This window comes from Prunus persica, chromosome G1 (assembly GCF_000346465.2).
Source record: "Prunus persica cultivar Lovell chromosome G1, Prunus_persica_NCBIv2, whole genome shotgun sequence".
Lineage (NCBI taxonomy): Eukaryota > Viridiplantae > Streptophyta > Magnoliopsida > Rosales > Rosaceae > Prunus > Prunus persica.
The window spans coordinates 5,981,166-5,994,442 of record NC_034009.1 but is presented as its reverse complement, the minus strand read 5'-3'; the positions used below and the strand labels follow the sequence as shown (position 1 = coordinate 5,994,442).

The following is a 13,277-nucleotide window of genomic DNA, read 5'->3' as shown; positions in this document are numbered from 1 at the left end:
AGATTCCTTACCAATTTACATTACCCCATTCTTAATTCAAATACTAAAAGACCAAAAAACCCTCACTTTTAATACATTAGGCCTAACCCATGCAACCTCTAAATTAACCTACCTTTCCTCTTTATATACATTCCCCCTCTGCCTCCTCCTTGGGTGCTAGTAACCAAGCTCCACAACTCAACTGTTTCTCATCTCTCTCCTTCCTTCTTCTTCCCTCTATTTTATTTCCCATCTCAAAAACACAAAAATGTTCAACCCTTGTAGGTCCTCAGCTCAAGCACTGCCCCAACTATCCCATTCACCTAAAATGCCTCAAGTACTCCATCAACGGATCCAGTCACCAATTCTTGGTACATGCCTCATTTTCCATACCGCTCAATCTAGTGGTTCTTGCAAGTACTCATGTATTTTCTATGACAAGGTATTCTCTACGAGTCAGGCGGCCTGGGCACAGAAAGGAACGTACTGTTTGTTAGCTAGCAACAACGCGCTACTGAAGAAAATGACAAGGACATCGATATCGTTTTGTCTCCTGACCATATAACATAGAGGTAGGTCTGGGCACGGGTCGGTTTGGAAATGTAGAAGGCTCTTCCGTTAACCAAACCAAAGACTTCGGCAGACTTCGGATAGGTTAACCTAATATTTAGTTCGGATTGGTTCGGTACGCTGGTAGTACTTTAATAAAAACATACTAATAAAAATACAATTTATAATACTTTCACATAACATAAGTTCTTGAACAAATACACCAAATTATCCTCGTAAAATACAAAAATCCAGTAGTCTAATTCATCCAAGTATGAAATCAAATAACTTAGTCACTATATCATTCAATATATACTCAAGATCTATTGGGAGCCACTTGTGTTTGTTGTTTGAACAATTGAGTGTTATTTTTACTGAATTCTCAACATTTATATAAATGATTTTGATATTTGTTCCACGTTGGGTTCTTCAGTTTTTCATGCTGAATCCAACCATATAAAGAACATAAAATTTGGATCAACGGTTGGAAAGTTACAGATAAAAAATAGGACAAAGGTCGAAATTGGAAAACATAAGAAATTCATAAATTCCTCTCTGACCAAAAGGTGATACAGTACCCGAGTGATAAAGAAGTGATAGAATGGTGATAAAGTAGTGATACAATGGTGATAAAGAAGTGATACATCAGTGATAAAGGGGTGATACAAAATGTTGATTGTATTTATCTTTGGTTTCTTGTTTTGTATTTAAATAATAGAATAAGTATAAATATCGGATCAGTACGGGTTTCCGTCAGGTTAGGAATATTGATTCCGTTAACCAAACCAAACATTTCGGTACAGATCGGATCAGAATAATTAAAATTTAAAAATTATTATTTAACCAAACCAAATTAAACCGTCGTTATGGTACAGTCGATACGCGGATAATTCTGATAAGATGCTCACCCCTACATAGAGATGTCAAACGGGCCGTGATGGCCCAGCTTGGCCCGTTTAGAGTCTGCCTATTTAATAAACAGGTCATGTCGAGCCCTTCCTATGAAAATCATCAAGCTCGGCCCAAGCCCATGGTCCTAGCCCATATGGGATTAGGTTGGGTTTGTGACGGGCCAGCATGGGCCCACACCAAATTTGACTTATGTATTGCATTCTTGTTTGTAATTTATTGTTTTACAACTTCATTTCAATATTTTTTAATTATGTATATACTAAAAGGATATATTATTTGTTTGAAAAAGTGGTCAATAACTTTATTTGAAGTACATTTAAATAGAAAATGGCTAGACTACTATTCGGGTTTTAAAAATTGAAACTTGAACAACAAAATCATTATTTTAAATAGGTCAATGATTACCACCACATTAAGGTCTTGTATGAGAGTGATTCTGAATAGGTCAATGATCACTTCTATGAATAATCACTTCTCCATATAAGTGATTTTATGGAGAAGTATGTGGGAAGTGCTTCTCCCTATAAGTGATCATAATCACTTCCAAACATGTCCTAATTGTTGTTGGATGAGTTTAATTTTTTAGCTTCATATAGTAGATATATTAAAACTTGATTTTTGAAACCACTTGTGGAGTTAAAAATGCAATAAATATACAAAAGAAAAACACAGATTCTTCACCCTTTTTAGAGCTGTAAGACAGATTTGATGACACATCTACCATTAAAGCGGATGCATTTCACAAGCCTAGTCTTGTAGACCATGGACTCAATTGCACATCCAGTGGAAATTTGTACAATCACTAATAATATTGGGATTTTTTTTGGTGAACATAACATTCGAATTTTATGTTTCGCTGAAATATGGTCAACAATTGCCAAATTTCTGAAAACCATGTCCAAATTTCACATCGCATTGTCAAGTGAGATCTCTTCCATCTGGAGGAATCTATACACTAAACTAGACCTCAATATAGGAAGCAACAGAAACGGAAAGAGGAGAACATCTACTATCAACCCATACCCATATAAGAGATTTCATTTAATAGAAACATGTAATCTCTCATCCACCATAGCAAGTGTGATCACTGTACTCAGGTTTGTTCCAGTCTTAACAGTAAATGTCATCCACTAAACATAAACATATTATCTCAAGTCCTATGTACTCATGAATCCATCATTTCACCCAACATAAGAAAAATTTCGGAGCGAAAATAGTGGGCAGAATTTCTTGTCCCGACCCATGTACATTTGCAACAAAATACCTGCACAATAAAACACATGTTACCAAAATATTTGGGATCATATGAATTAAAACAAATGAAATTTGTTCTGCTAGTGGGTGATTTACAAAGCTCCGAAACTATCTATCTACTCTGATTCAAAGAAATACTTTCTAGATAATGCAATTCCATACACAATCATGCAAGAGACTTTCTAGATAATGCAATGCCATACACAATCATGCAAGAGCAGTGTATGCACAAACATGCCTAAAAGCGCATGCCACACAGAAAGATTGACTATTGGAACCAGAAAAAATAGGACCTAACGTAGTTGAGACGGTATGGAAATTAGTATCAAACTTTTATGCTTTATCACAATCAAATGCAATAAAATGGAATGTATTTTAATTTCACATAAAAGGGTACACATTCATATGAAATGCAGTTTTTTGAGAAGGAAGAGTAACTTTGCCAAAAGAGGTAGAGTATAAAATGATTAAAGGACTAGTAGTCCATCTGATGCTAACAATACAACATATCAAGTAAAGACAACCAGTCCTAAAAAACATTCTTCCAACCCCTGAAAAGAGAGCTCTGGGTAGTTCCCTCAAAAACAGCTGAAACCTAAGTCCATAATAAGGCAAAATACCTAAATTTTCCTCCAAACTATCCACCACTAATATACTCTGTAACCATAACCCGTAAGCGAAATCACATAAAATAAAAAATTGATGCACCAACATCCCGTTCTTAGTTTCTTTGAACAGAGTATTCTCCATAGAAAAGTAAACAAAGGTTTGGCTGCCTCCTTCAAAACAAATCGTTAGTGGTCAATTTTCTCTTCTTTTTTGCTTACTAACAGACTTCATTGGAGAAAAGAACAAAAGCATATGGTTACTGTTCATTACCAAATAGTATAACAGGAGCTGATCATACAAAATAGTTACTATCCAATCAGATAACAAAACAAGCAAAAAATGATATAAGCATATTCGCAAGACAAATGAGTACCAATGCATTCTAACGCTTGTGTATTGATATTTCAAGGAAGGCCTACATGATGCATCAGGCCATAAACAACGAAGTCAAAGGCCAGCACCGAATGTATGATCAGATATTTAGTACTTTTGAACTGTCAGCAGAAGTACCTGTACAAAATATAGGCCAGAATGATGGAACTTTCAGCTGCCCTGGAGAACCTTTCGAGGATCAAGTTGCCCACTACAGTAACTGGAAGGAACAGCTGAAAGCTCCTGCCTTCCTCTCCACTCCTCTCCAGGTTTCAGTGTGATAGGTTTCTCAATAGCAGCAGTCTCCACACACAGCATATGCTTGTACTCATCATCTCCAAAATCAGCCATAGCTTTCGACTTCTTATCCCAGGGATTCCACACCACTGGATGAAACAAACTAATCACTATACGGTACAGAGTAAAATTCCAAGCACTACTATGAGGGCAGGTATTTAACATCACAACTCTTAGACAAAAACCTCTCATGTCATTAACCTGAAATGAAATCAGAGAACCAGCAATGGCGGTTCGGACATATTCAATGAGGATCAATAGATGCACCAGTTAGAAAGAGTGACTCAACATAATGGCCAAAAATAACATGGGTGAAGATATAGGAAAGATATGACTGTAGGAGTTATTATGAAAATATGGCTGACAAGACGACGAAATGGAGGACCAGGTTACATATTACCCACCCCAAATAGCAGGAGCAAGGGTCTGTTATTGTTGATTGATTTAAAATGTCCATCATCCTTACTATCACCATCAACTCATAAATTAGTTAAGTCCAAGCAGGATATTTGAGAGCACATGGACAACAAAAGAAGTAGAATACTCTCCACCGATCCTAGTCATCATAGAGCAACAACCTGTTCTCTGGTTAGTTGCGACAATACCACAATGAGCTTCCATTATTCATGGCTAGGGTTAAGTGTTGTCACTTGTACGAGCAGCCATTTAATGGAAGTTATTATATTAATGTTTTAAAATGTAAAAAAGTTCAGAGCACACACAATTTCTTGTACCTTTCAGTATAACATAAAAATTAAAAACATCAAGCAGCAATGACATCACTATGAAAGGAGTTGAATATATTGATCCTCACCAGCATCTGGAAGACCATCTTTGCGTATTACAAATGTTCTCTTCTTCTCATGATCCAAAATTGCAATCTTTGTAGGAGTGCTGAGATATATTTTGTCAACCTATTATCATTCAGAAAAAAAAAAAGTGAGAAGAATTAGAACCAAATTAACCTATGCAGAAAAGAAACAAAATAATGGCATCTACAACTTACCTCTGATTCAAATGTTATAGCATCACCTTGTTCAGTGCAACGTTTCCTGTTCTGCAAGTTGTCAAGATAATCCAAGGTCTCCAATCCTTCTACACGAACTTCACTGAACACAAGCACTAACTAAATTTAAATACCATCCGGAACTGCGGGTTTATTACCAACTGTATGCTACATGAAAATGGCTATGGAAGTGAGGACAAGCACAAAAATATTGTAGTTCCTGTTGGTATATCAACGATTAATAGAAAAGGCAGAGACAAATATTTTTCTTTTAAACTGTTGTATTGCAAGAAATTCGCAGTTAACCATAAGATCTGTCTAATATTAAGTGGCACTTCCTAAATGTCGTTTTAAAATTCGGTTAGGTTTATAAAGTATCCATCCATATGCAACGAAAAGCACAAGGTTCAGTATATGACAGGGTACACTTTCATAACTACATGTTCTACATTGCATGCAATCTATGCCTACAGATTCATGACTATTTAAAACAGAAAACAAGGGGCAAAGCTTTTGATTTTTCAGACATAAATCAAGCTACATTAAATGAGAATGAAGAGTAACAATAACTAGCATTTCGAACATAAATAAAGTATGTAAATTACCTGATATCTGAAACAGAGAAATAAGTGTGATATGCAAATGTGAACGAGAATGGCTTTCCATCAGAGTTAGTATTCCTGATGCGAGATATCAACGTCAGATCTCCTCCAGGTCCCAAAGCTACCCGTAGTCGGTACTCATAACTTCAATTCAACACAAAGTCAGTAAAGAGAACCTTGGTATTAATAAAATTGGAAGATTAGGGAGCTTCCATTTAGAACCCTTTCTCGGTATTTACCTGTGAGGCCAGGTCTTCATATCTTCTTCATTAGGCCTAAGGATCAAATCAACAGCAACCTTATTGGAGGTATTTGTTGGAAAAGGAGATGGATCAGAGTCAATGCTCCAAAATCTGTTTCTAGCAAATCCATGTGCATCAAGAGAACCAAGATTTGAAAACTGCACAGTGGGCAAGTTCCTGTCACCAAGATGAACAACCAAATCAAGCAAGAAAGACAATTAGAAAGAACTGCATACCTGAGGAAAGCATATTGGGATTCCCCCACGAATAGCTTTTGGAGGCTTAAATATAGCCTGCAGGAGGAAAAAAAAAAGCAATTAAACACTTCAGATGATTTTTGGGTTGAACAAAGAAAGACAAGATTCAAAATGAGGAAGGAAGATGCCACAAGGCATTATTAGACCCCTTCCCATTGGTAAATGACTGCTAGGGTTTCTAGAAACTAAATAAAAGTGCATAATTTCTAGACAAAAGATGAAAATGAAAATAAAGGTCATGAGCCTTCACAGAAACCATAAAAGTCAGCTCACCCAGTATGTTATAGCAAAAACGTTTCTTTTGAAATCATTTTGAAAGAATTTTCCTTTCTTTTTTAGCCTTCAAGATAAAACATGGATGAGGGACAATTCAAAACTGGAAAGCCCAAAAAGCAATTACCAAAGACTTCGAAGAAACTATACTAAACATGAAGATCTCCTCCAAAGAGTGCATAAAAGTAAGTAATGCAACTTGACAAAATCTTATAGCCAGCATAAAAATATAAGAAGCAAACTGAGTTCATACACAAAATATGGAGGACAAAACATTATTACAGCGTATGGCTGCTCACTCCACAAAATGTACTACCAAAATAACATTTTTCGCAATCTTCTATAGATCACAAACTTAAAATGAATGCATGCACAGACATACCTTTCAAAGGTTTGTAATTACAATCCACAGAATTTACTTCTACTAAAACAAAATGATAAATAGAGAGAATTAACATCAAATTACTCCGTAGTACCTTGCTGCTAACAAATAGCAATTCCTCTCCATGATCATTCTTCCATGATGTTACATGACCCCCATACAAATACACCTGGAAAGCCCAAACAGAAACAATTATATGACAATAAAAGAAGGGAAAGACCGTTGAAATCAGCATTAAGGAATATGATTCTGCAGCATGAAATTTCATAATCCAAAAAGACTATCAACCGGAAAAGTAGAAAACAATACATTATTTTAACAACTTTTAAGAAAAGCCAAAACAGCCGTATAAACTGAAACTATGCAGAATGAAACTAAATCAGGGAGCGAAACCACTACATATATTACTGTTTGATTCTAACATCAAGAAAATAATCTAGTTTGTATGAACAAGTAAAAAAGGAAAAGTAAAAATTTAATCAAATGTATCCAAATTCAAGCGTGATCAAGAGAGAAGTGAACCAAATGGAGGTTCTAAATGAGGAATTAAACATCATTGGATACTTCACCTAAGGTCAATACATTGCATTTGCATGCCAAAAAATGAATAAACTATCACAATTATCATAAGCTATTAGTATGCAATCAAATGAGAATTTGTAAATTAGAACTATTTCAGTGCAAAGTTTCTCAAACTTCTTCATTTCATATCCTAACAATATAACACAGAAACTGCAGATTATACTATCGGCATCTACTTACAAATATCTTTTTTCAAAGTACAAAAACACGCTGTCTCTCTAATCTAGTTAATACTTATGAATCTAACAACCTTTGGCAGCCCTGAATGCTATTGGTGGAACTATTATTCCTCAAATATCAGACTTAAATTTTACTCAGAAAAGGAAAGAAAGTCATTCATCAATATGAATCGACCTCAAAGACTAGTTTCAAATATGACCAAACAGAAACTAATTGGGAGTGACAAGAAAAATTAAAACTGGATTTCAGCCAGAAACTCTAACCAACATGGCGGAAATCAATGGAAAGCATATTATTTGCCTCTAAAAGAATAGTTTCTAAATCAGATTAAACCTGCAATCAATTAATCATAACTCCTCACCATTTCCTTATCAAGAACTTCACCCAAACAGATCTAAAATGAATACTTGAAACTCAAAATACAAAATCAAACCAAAGCAATTCAAGAAACCCTAGATTCACGAAATGGAAGCGAAATCCAAATTAACAATCGGAAAGGAAAGAAAAGCCAAGAAGACGAAAATTAGTCAAAGGATTTCATTTCTCCAAAAGAAAACCGAAATCGAGCAAGCAAAAATCAGATCTCAATCGCATAAAATGATAAACCGAACGGAAATTGTGGTATAAAGGATCGTACGACGTCGTAGAAGCGGGGTTACCTCGGCGACACTGCCGCGCGGATCACGGAGGACGACCTTGTCGAGGCCATTGATGCCCTTGCTGAATTCAGCGCCAGGATGAAGAAGCTTCGCATTGGCATTAGCAGCAGCAACACCGCCACTGCCGCTACTACCACTCAACGCATTGGTGGCTACAGCAGCAGAAGCAGAAGCAGCAGCAATGGGAGCCTTATCGCTACTCATACTCTGAAACTCTTTCTCTCTCACGATCGATCGATCGCTCTCCGCTTCTTCTTCTGGTTCTTGTTGCCCGACGCTTATTTATGGAGAGAGAGAGAGAGAGAGAGAGAGAGAGGGTGTTATATTTTGTAGTAGCAACTGTCAAGTTGGTGTCAAGAAAATAAGGAAAGCCGTTTCTCTCTCTCTCATGAAACTTCCTTTCCTCTTGTCTCTTGTTTAGAATTAAAGAAAGAATTTTGGTGCGACTTGGGTGTCGTAAATAGTAACAGCGGTGTCAATTTTGGAAGCCGCACACACGTTAGTTTGCCTCGTTTGCACTCCATGGATGAAGGGAGGCTGTATGAATTGGTATGTGATTCCATTATAGTAAAATTGTTTTTTTGGATAAAAACTTCATTCTCATAGTTGGCAATGGCACAGACACTTTTGGAAAGTTTCATATGGCTATGAAATATCCTTCCATCTGGTTTATGTACGTACTTTTAAAAATAATTATTATTTTATACACTTTTGAAAATTAAGGTAAAATATACAATTTTTAAAATGAAACGGATAATCCATGTGGGTACGTATTCTTCATATTTAATATACAATTTTTTAAAAAATAATACATGTAACATTCACATATTTTTCATAAATTATTAAAATAAAAATACTATACATTAAAAATATTAGAAAATTGATTAAATACCCATTTCTAGACATAAAACTATAAATAAACCATATACTATTTAATGTATATAAACACACCCAAAATAAACCCAAAAATCAACAATCATATATTTTTTAATTTAATTAATACGATGAAATACCTTTATTACCATTTTTAGCATTAAATTAGTTTTGAATCTCATTTAAAATCTATAGAATGCAGAGAACATAAAAATTCGACAAAACCACTCCATGAGGTTTGAAGCCTGAAGCCCCTCTCCTCTTTCAAACCCTCATCTCTCCTATGTTCCTATCCCTTCTTCCCTCTGCCTTCAAAGTAAACCAAACAGTCTCAGAGCCATGGACCAACACAAAGCCAACGAAACTTTAACAGATTAGCTGGTGAGGCAGCTCCTCCTTTGGAATTTAGTACCCATCTATGCTCTTGTTCTACAACAAATCTGTCCCGAAGGCTTTTAATGTCAGACCTCAATCTCTCTAGTGATTCGCATATGTTAATCCCACACGCCTTCTTCTTCTCAATGATGTTTTTTTATCTCCTATTTAACCCGGTTAGTTGAGATTCTTCCATCTAGCTGAGATTCTTCCTCTTTGTTAGCACAAAAGTTTCATTTATTAACCTATACAATAAGGAATGCTAAGCTTTTCTGCGAGAGATCTGTACTAGAATCTATTTGTGAGGTATTAAGTTGAAATCAGTCTTCACCTTTTGATGTCCACCTCGTGCAGGAGTATGGGGATCACTGAAGCATTGTGGGTGCAGGCTTCACGAACAACTTGAGGTATGCAATTGGAAGACACAGATTGGCTTCTCTATCTTCTGTTTAGAATGTGTAACAATTGTTTGCTTGTTGGGAGCTGGGTAGGGTGTAAAGAATCAATGTAATTTACATCTTCAGAGTTTTGTTTTGTTTCTTGTTTAAATGAGTTTTATTGAATAATAATTTAAATATTCTGCTGATGATTCCATGCCTCTCTCTCTCTCTCTCTCTCTCTCTCTCTCTCTCTCTCTCTCTCTCTCTCTCACATATATGGTTTGTTTGTTTAAATGTTGGCAGCTTTGAATGTCAGGACTTGCAACCATTATTGAGATCATGAGATGGAGTCATTCTTTGTATTTTTATCATGGTTGAGGATTGATTTTGAGTGGTATGGAGTTGTACACTTTTATCGTATCTATTATGCAAATGAAATGATGTAGTTGTTAACTTCCAGTAAGTGGTATGAACAATTATTGTATTGTTTATACCCTGCAATTGAGTTGATTTCCATAACATAGGATTAACAGTATACTTTTATGACATAGTATTAACAGATTTTCAGTAACAAAGCATGCTCTATATTATGCTCTATATATAGTTGTACACTTGAAGTTTATGATATGTGTAATGTATTTTTATTAAGAAGATAGTTCTATGACAGAGTATTAACAGTGTAATTTTTTTTTTCTTGTAGATGTCCTTTTGCCTTTGCGATTATTTCTGGTGAAACTATAGACAATTGGAGGTGGTTTCTGCAAAGGATATCGTATGTCTTGCTGGGATTTTTGGGATTTTTTTTGAATTTTTTGTATGAAATGGTATTAACAATGTACTTCTATGACATGGTATTAATAATGTATTTCTATGATATAGTATTAACAATGTATTTCTATGATATGGTATTAACAATGTACTTTTATGATATGGTATTAACAATGTATTTCGGGCTTGCGGGGCTTATTTTAGGTTTTTTTTGAGTTTTTTGTGTTGGGCTTATTTTAAGTTTATCAATGGTAGTCATGTAATTTATAGGAACTTCAACACTTATTTTTTATGTACTAAATGAATTTTTGGTGTGTTTCTAAAGTGCATTTTATGTGGGTTTTTTTTTTGTAATTTCAGCTCCTATTTTGGGTATATTAGTGAAGCCCCCTAAAAATATATATAATATTTAAAAAATATATAAAATGCTAAAATTTTCACTTTTTTTTTTTAATTTTGCCAAATAATACACATATGTATTTTATCCGTGATTCGAACATGAGTGCAAGAGAGCGGACTCACTACCCTAACAAACTGACCTAACCCACGTATACTCGTAACTTAAAATTTCCAAATACTAAAACAGTAATAATTTATAGTGTGAATAAGAGTTACATTCCCCAAAGACTCATTCTTCAAACCCATTAAAGTTTAAATGTCTACTTAATGCAAACTCATAAATTACTTATCGTTAATAAACAAACTAAGTTAGTGTCAAACATAAAATAACATGAACTGACATCATGTTCATCCTTCCTTTTGGCAATCCTTTCGATATTTTATGGTATTATAGTTCATCAAGAAATGAAAACACGATTAATAATTAATTAATCTCAAACAAGGCCATAAGCATCAAGGCTTCTTCAAAGTTTTCATGTTCATGTCAACTGTGAAACCCAAGTACGGCTACTATATGGTGTGTTTTTACGAGACATATCTCTTACACTCGACTAACACATAATTGACTAGGGGTGGGCGCAGTTCGGTTCGTTTTGGTTTTTCTCTCAAATTGGAACCAAAATTGAAACTTATATGCAGTCTAATTCAGTTTTATTTTCATAGAAAATGTCTAGAAGAACCGAACCAAATTTGACCTATGTAGTTCCAGTTTGGTTTGAGCGCAGTTTGGAAAGACAAAAATATGAAAATCTGAAGAAGAGAGAAATAGGAAGAAGAGAACAAGAGCTAGAAGAGATCAAATAAGAGAGAAAGAGGTAGAAGAGATAAAGAGGAAGAGAAACATAAACAAATAGGAAGAATATAAAAATATTAAATGACGTAGAAAAGATAAAATAAGAGAGAAAGAGGAAGAGAAATAGGAATAAATAGGCGGAAAAGAAAGAAAGACGGAAGCACATCAAGAACGGATATGGTTCACCGGAAAGAAAAAGAAGTTGGGTTAGAGTTGTTATTTAGTTGGGTATATAAATTGGAACTAAGACATTTGAGTATTAATTCAACTAAAATATTTAAGTATTACTTTGGGTTACTCATGTGATTGGAATACTCAAATTTTTGGATATAAATGAGTAAGTTAACATAACCGGTCCGGTTCAGTTTAGACCAATTTTTTCAAGACAAGAATCGGGACTTGAACCGATCTAAAGCGGTCTAGTTCGATTTTTGAGCCTAGGTTCACTTTTTGGTGAACATTGTTTTTTTCAACTCAGTTCACTGGTTCAAATGCCTACCCCTATAACTGACTGTTGGGGCACATTTGTTAAGTGCTTTGGTATCGTATTTTTGGGTGTTTTGAATAAGAAACCCTTTGTGGTGATTTCTTCTGAGCCATGCTCAGATTGAAGTTCCTTATCACCTTTTTTGGGTCATGCCCTTAATCAAATCTTTCTCCAAAAAATCCCTCTCTAACACTTCTCCTATTCTCTAAATTTAGTTCTAATACGATGCAATCTACCCAATTGTTTTTTTTCCATGATTGCTTTGTTCGTTGTTATGCACAATTAGATCGTTGGAAACTACGTTTTCCCCAAACCTATCACATGGTTTGTTTTTGCTTAAAGAGTATATGTGGTGGTGGGTGTGACCACGACGACGCTTCTTTAGGTGGTGGCAGTTCGCTGGGATAGGTCTATCCAATTAAAGTTCGCTAGGCTAGGTTTATCCTGACAAATTCGCCGAGACATGTTTAGGTTAGGTTCGGTTATGTCATACTAACCCAAGATTGAGAGCAAAACCTAAATAGTAAAGCCTTAGGTCGAGTTACGTGATTATCCAAGCCTAATCGAGTCCTAAATGCCCTATAGTAGGTTTATAGTTAGGGTTCGATGCTAGCTAACGGTTTTGGAACAAGTTCGGATAAATTTGAAAGTTATGGTTTTTGGTTCGAGACTTGGATTTAGGGTTTGGAGACTAAAATTCTATTTTTAGAATACTAAAATAATTTTCTAGAATTTTTAAATAATTTTAAATTCCATAAAATTATTTAAGATAATTAAATATAATTAATTAGTATTTATGAAGTAATTTTTATGAAATTAATTAAAATATTTAAATACTAATTCTTCACTGAATAAATAAATGTAATTAAAACACAATACATTCAAAGAGTATAGCCGAGCGGTTATACTATTTAAATAGATTATTTTAATGTATAACCGCGCGGCTATACTCCATAAGTATAATATTTTAATCGTATAGCTGTGCGGTTATACCCAAAATAGAATATTTTAAATATATAGCCGCGCGGCTAGACGCGAAAATTTAGA

At 34.8% G+C, this 13,277-nt stretch overlaps 1 protein-coding gene across 1 annotated transcript; it reads right to left on the bottom strand.

The window, feature by feature from the left end:
- LOC18791758 (putative glucose-6-phosphate 1-epimerase) lies at positions 2,305–8,551 on the bottom strand. The gene is made up of 9 exons (XM_007222197.2): positions 8,156–8,551; positions 6,829–6,903; positions 6,059–6,115; positions 5,820–5,980; positions 5,584–5,724; positions 4,979–5,081; positions 4,787–4,886; positions 3,814–4,061; positions 2,305–2,704 (listed from the first exon to the last, which is right to left on the bottom strand). Exons 1-8 carry the CDS (start codon positions 8,357–8,359, stop codon positions 3,847–3,849), a joined length of 1,056 nt encoding a protein of 351 aa, XP_007222259.1. The 5' UTR covers positions 8,360–8,551; the 3' UTR covers positions 2,305–2,704; positions 3,814–3,846.

Excerpts from the sequence above, each read along its gene's own strand:
- LOC18791758 (XM_007222197.2), bottom strand. The coding sequence starts at position 8,359 with ATGAGTAGCGATAAGGCTCCCATTGCTGCTGCTTCTGCTTCTGCTGCT. Across the intron at positions 6,904-8,155 it reads CGCGCGGCAGTGTCGCCGAG|GTGTATTTGTATGGGGGTCA; the intron begins GTAACCCCGCTT and ends TGGGCTTTCCAG. Across the intron at positions 6,116-6,828 it reads TGCTATTTGTTAGCAGCAAG|GCTATATTTAAGCCTCCAAA; the intron begins GTACTACGGAGT and ends TTCCTCCTGCAG.